This window comes from Fundulus heteroclitus, chromosome 9 (assembly GCF_011125445.2).
Source record: "Fundulus heteroclitus isolate FHET01 chromosome 9, MU-UCD_Fhet_4.1, whole genome shotgun sequence".
NCBI classification, from domain to species: domain Eukaryota; kingdom Metazoa; phylum Chordata; class Actinopteri; order Cyprinodontiformes; family Fundulidae; genus Fundulus; species Fundulus heteroclitus.
In genome coordinates, this window is record NC_046369.1 from 39,778,074 (window position 1) to 39,784,073 (window position 6,000).

At 39.8% G+C, this 6,000-nt stretch overlaps 1 protein-coding gene across 9 annotated transcripts in view; it reads right to left on the reverse strand.

Moving 5' to 3' along the window:
- Window positions 1–5,755, reverse strand: part of ect2 (epithelial cell transforming 2) — a 63,657-nt gene extending 57,902 nt beyond the window's left edge. For 5 of the 9 annotated variants that reach the window (XR_004931730.1, XM_036141628.1, XM_036141627.1 and 2 more), the window contains exons 1-4: window positions 5,580–5,749; window positions 5,044–5,200; window positions 3,201–3,280; window positions 455–547 (exon numbers count right to left, since the gene is read on the reverse strand). Coding sequence is in view for 8 of the 9 variants with exons in the window: in XM_036141628.1 (XP_035997521.1) it covers window positions 455–547; window positions 3,201–3,280; window positions 5,044–5,176 (306 nt within the window). In the remaining variant the exon portion in view is untranslated. Of the gene's footprint in view, window positions 1–454; window positions 548–3,200; window positions 3,281–5,043; window positions 5,201–5,512 lie in introns of all 9 variants that reach the window. The other 4 variants (XM_036141629.1, XM_036141626.1, XM_036141624.1 and 1 more) reach the window with 3 other exon arrangements.
- Between the last annotated feature and the right edge of the window lie 245 nt (window positions 5,756–6,000).

The window sequence follows — 6,000 nt, forward strand, 5'->3', positions numbered from 1 at the left end:
ATCTGTCAGGAAAATTTGTCAGATTAGTTGGAACAAAAAGCCATCATTGGCAGCTTTACTGCCCACATTTCTTTACATCAAAACATTCTTTCCTGCAGACAGGATTGGTAATAAGTTGCTGGTCAGAAAATCTAAACAGAAGACTTTAAAAATCTGGCTTCTCGCTTTAACTGGATTTGGTGTTCAGACCCCTGTGACACAAAGTACTGCTTTAATTTATGTCTGAATGCAGTAAATATTCACTTTTTGTTCACATTTTTATATCAAATTAGTCCTTTGTACCAGATATCAGCGAATACAGGAACCATTTAAATATTCATCCACAAATCTGTTCAGCATTAGTGAGTTAATCATGCAGACTGATTGAATGAGTTCCCAGTGTGAATTAAAGCTCATGCAGCACGTCCCAAAGTGTCACAGTCATTCACACAGAAAGGCAGACACTGTACTGTACCATAGTGACTATAGATTTTATCATCATTTTCTCCTCGGAACCCGCCTCGCCTTCTCTTATCTTTACCACGGGTACCTCCATTACTCTGATGGCCTGTAAAAACCAACCAGCAGGATGTGGAGGTCAAACACTGGCATTTCAAAAAAGGAGACCACAACAAAAGATGGGCAGATATAAAGGATCAGGAAGAAGGAAAACTGCAGAAAGCCAGGTACAAATGCATACAAATTAACACTACGTGGGGACAAAAAGACAGCAAGGGGTGGATTTCTTGGACCCAGCAAGGGGCGGGTGAAAGAAGACGGGGGAAAATCTTTGTCCTTGCAAAGTTTAAAGAAGGTGGCTTCAAAGAAATATCACACTACTGTAGGTGGTTGGACAAGGAGCAAAATAACATTCTGTTAAAAATTCATATAATGTTCAAAGCCCTCAGCAACAGAATGCAAGCAGGAGGGAACTGTAGAGGAGTGTATCGGGGAACAGTCTGTGTTTCAGTGGTTTACATAGAAGCATGACCAGCTGAGATAGACAACAGACAGACAGAGAGGGTTCACGGGAAATAAAGTTGGAGATCAAAGATTCAGGAGAGAACAATGGAAACACATCTAGAGTGTAGGTTACTTTATTTAACACTTTGGTATTTTGACAGAGTATAATTGTATGAAGACAGTTATGTGGTACCAGAGGGAACAGAGGGTCAGTGATTTTCTATATTTGATATTCTATAAATCAGGACTAGGGATGCAAACAATCAATTTACGATTAACTGTAGTTCAATGATTAGATTAAAGTTTGTTCCATCCGATTAACTGATAATGTCCTCTTAGACAGACCTTTCAGTGTTGTAGTATGGCCACCATCCAGCAGAGGGTGCTGCGGGTTATTCTAAAGTGGAGCCACAACGCAGTAGAAAAAAGTAATGGCAGATGCAATATGAAGTGGTCCAAACGGAGTCCAGTGTGGGATTATTTTTGCACTGTTTAATGAGGATGCAAAGTGCTTTTTATGTGGCTCTATTTTAAATATAAACTCAACAAGCTTCTTACGTTGTCAGCCAACTAACTGCCATTCAGCCAGGTTGCCTGGCAGAGCAGAGTCAACTTCTCAACCAAAACTGACTGATGTGCTCAGAAGGCAAGGATCTAATGTCAGAAAAGCGGAGGGCATTAAGCAAAAAATGGTAACATGATAGAACAAGACATGCTGCCAATAAGCACGGTTGATTATCCTCAGGAAGTGGCCCCGTTTACAAAATGCAGAAACATTTACCAAGGCAGGTAAAAATAAGTATCTGAGCGCTCTCTCTCCTGGCGGGAGTGTGAGATTACCTGCGTGCAAACCCAGGTGACTCTGGACTAAATGTAAAAGCGTGACCACTAGCTAGGAGAAACATTAAAGGAGGCTGCACACTTGGTTGTACTATCTGCGGACATTTTAAACTTCATAGTCAAGCATGCTTATTGGCCATTTGTTGTGACAAATTCCTACATTTCCCACAGCAGACATCCACCTTACACCTGTCAGTCTGTGGTGCAGAGGCTGGTGCTGCAGGAGTTTGCGAGACGCAGCTGCCTCGGAGACTTCTTCCCGCAAAACAGTTTGCAATTTCATTGGCAGGGAGCCCCCCTTGTTGAATGGTAGGAGAAAACACCAGAGAAGTTAGTAGGGCTGTGTTAAAAAAAAAATTATTTTCCAATTATGAATCGATTCTCATATTAAATCCTAAAGGTCGATTCATATCAGCAAAGATAGATTTAAAAAAAAAAAAAGAAAAGAAAAAAAAAAACAAGTTAAATTCCGGTGTGAGCCGGCATTACATGCGTGGACTCCACACTGACAGGTATGCACAGAGCTCAGTTTTTATGACCACATATGCGGCGTCACTATAAACTGCTCGGCGGCAAGAAGTCACACAGGTGCCTCACAAGTCATACGTAGGTGGTCTCCAAGACACGCAGCATCACAGTCCTCCTCTCTATGCACACTGACAGATAGTACCAAGCTTCATCTAGTGGTCGGAGGCATAAACGCAACATAGATCACAGGAGCCCTTCACACTCCAGTCCAGGAGGTGAATTTTTAATGTCATATTGCACCAGGTTAGGGTCCAAAATTTAGTGTTCCTTTTGGTTTCTTAAAAAAAATTTTAACTAAATTGAATAGAAATAGCAGCTGTAGATAGTGTCCTCTGTTTTCTACCCTGGATCTGTTTGGGTATTCTGCCCCCCAGCATGTTTATGAAAGCAATTGTCTCAACATTCAGGGAGAGGGTTTGGTCTTTACAGCCACCATTAACTATCATCTACTTTATTAATTTGCTGTTGAATGTTAATATAATACTAGTATCATTGTGTTGCATAATTACACACAGTCATGTAATTCAAGTAACAGCTAAAAATGTTTTTAATACCAGCAATCCGATTTGAGATTGGATCGAAAAGAATCAATTCTAATTTTTGAGAATCGGAAACAAATCGATTCTTGAAATTTGAATCGATACCCAGCCCTAGTAGTTCAAGTGCATCCAACTGGCCAGATATATTACCACTATGCAGAGCATGAATGTTTTGGTACTTGAAATGAAAAAAATCTTACCGAATATGTCAGTCGAGGGATATTGCAAAGATTATTGTGATTTAAGTTACTGTGCAGCTCTACCAGTAAAGAAAAGAAAAGGTCTTGGTATCCATACATACATAATCTCATTGTTTTCCAGCACGTCACTGACTTCAGAGTACAGACATACCTGCAGCGCTTTGAGCAGAGCTCCATTTCTGCCTGCTTCTCCCACCAGAACAACACGTGTCTCCACTTTGGGTAGCATATCTGAGAGGGAACAGGAGCAGAACTAGAGTGAACAAAAGCCAAATGAAATGAGGTCTGTGGGAACTGAGGTAAAGAAAGAGAAATTCCATCCATAAAAAAAGAGAAGCATAAGAAAGACAAAATAGAAACATTGCAGCAAAACTCTACTTATTGCAGTGACAAACGGAAAAGTTGAATCTTACAGCTTTTTTTCTTGTGTGCTTTTCAACTAACAGGCCAGTTACCAAATCTTAACTTCATGCACTGCATGAAAATAAATAGATTATATGAATCAATTAGGATATCCCATTAAATATAATCTTCCAATAGAAGTGTTCACATACAAATTGCTGGTATTTTAAATTGAGCGCATTCTAGCAGAGAATAAAAGTTAGGACACCCTACCAGCTATTAACTACTTTTAACCTCTAGTAGAAATGTGTTCAGTCGATCCCTGCTGTAGCCATGTCTCTGACATCAATCTGAGGAACATTTGCCCCACCCTTCACATTCAGCTGTGAGATTTTTGAGGGGTTCCTTGCATGCAGTCCATTTCAAATCAGCCCAACAAGATCAATTTCCTATTTCCCATCCAGTTCTTGGATTTCTGTAGGTTACTTTATGGACAGAGTAATGACTGATTACCACTTCCTTAGAGAGCTCTTTGAATTCCTTTCCACACTCATTAAAGATGCTCAAATCTCCTCACTGAAGGCCTAAGAGAGCTTTCAGTCTTAACATGTTTTTTTTTTTGTTTTTTTTTTTACTTTCACTTCAACATTCAGAAGCTCATCGAAATAAATGTCTAAGGTGGAAGGAAGGCAAAGCTTCTTCAAAATGCTGAGTATTGGTGTTCTGATCATGTGATCCTGACGTGTTACACAATGTGTGAACTTAATCATTTTAGGTTGGGGATAAACATTAGTGAGTCAAAATTAATTATTGGGACTCACCAGTTTATATTACATCTGCAATGATGCATATAAATTGATAATGCATATAAACTGCATTTATATTACATTTTATATTATGTCCTCTGTGTTTGATTTAGATTTTACTGCTTATGTATATTACTTAAGTTTGTCAGCATTGTTAAAATGTATATTTAATATTTATTATAGGGATGCACCAATACGAGAACAATTGGACTGATATCCAAGCTTAATATGGCTGTTATGGCCAATAACTGATATTGTATAATATATATACATTGCCAACCACACTGCTGACATTGCTTCTGTAAAACACCCATCAATCCCGCACTGCATCATTCTCACTGTGACATGACCAAACAAATACAGCATGTCCAACCCCCTCCCCTCCTGAAACACACACAAACAGAAACAGGATGGAAATAAGCATTTGTTATTAATATCAGCCCAGTTTTACTTATCAGACCGATATGTTCTTAAAAATGACTAGCATCCACCAATATAGTGCATCCCTAATTTATATGGCCAAATGTTTAGGAAAAAGACAGGCATAGGAGGGATGTAGGAGGACAGCGGGTACCCCCATGCAAAAGCTATTAGTTGTCTTTGCAGCCATCCAGGGTTCCACTCCTGACCTTTAGACCTTTGCTGCATCTCTTTCCCCTTCCTGTCTGAAAGGCAACCTGTGCTATAAAATCTCAAAATCATAGGGTGTCCTAACCTCTTCTCACCACTGTATACAACATCTAGTAATAGGAGGTTTTTGTAAAATCCAAAATAAATCAAGTCACCTACCCACAGTATATTGTTGCACTTGTGAGGGTATAAATAAAATATGTAAATTTTCATTACCTTCCCCATCTTCACAGGTCATGGCTAGGAACGCCTGGTCCTTAGTGGTTTCAACAATCCTGGAATCACAGACTGAAGAATCCAGCAGCAGACTCCGAGCTGTCCCTAAAGTTACCATGCTGCTGTCAGCCATGGCCGGAACCCTGGGATCTTCAGACTGTCCGGGGAGTGAGCACAAAGACAAATGAGGGGCATACTGAGGTGCTTTGCAGCACTTCCTAAACTAGTTCGGGTAAACGTTAGCTCATAAAGTACCGAGAATAAAAGGGTCAAATAACGCATTATAGAACAAAACGGGCCGAGTTTCCCCGAGAGCTAGAACCATGACATACGTTAATAATCGGTTCAGGCTTAGTGACGAAGTTTAATGCCATATAGCAAATCATTTAAACGTAGCTGCTTTAATAACTAAAACCTGAATAAAAAGTAGAACAACACGAGGAGGCCAGCTGAGAGCTGAACCACTTACCTTCGATTAGCTCTCAAGCTAACTCAACTCACTGCTGACCTACAAAGTTAATGAAATATAACTCAACTGTTCCCCGTTAACTCCTCTTCAAACACTTTAAACCAGTCCGTGAGGTCCTCCTGAACGAAAGCCCCAATACCCAATCAATGCATGTTGCTCTTACTAGGTGAAAATAGTCCGACAATCTGTTGCTGTTTGTTGACAGCTAATTTCTTGAAAGAGGTTGTCAGTGTTCTGTTAGAGCTCAATTCAAAAATGAAGGCAAACAACGGAGCTGGATGTTGATTGGTTTGGTATGACGAAACGTCTGTCTTGCGAGGCTTCTGATTGGTCCGTCCATTCAAATCATAATGCATGCCTAATTCTTGTTACATTCAGGTGCCGTCGGAAATATTTTTTTACTAACGTCATGGTGATTTTACTTCGCTTTACCCCCAACAGTATTAATAAAGAAAATAATTGGTTTCATCCTTGGTATGAGAGTAAAC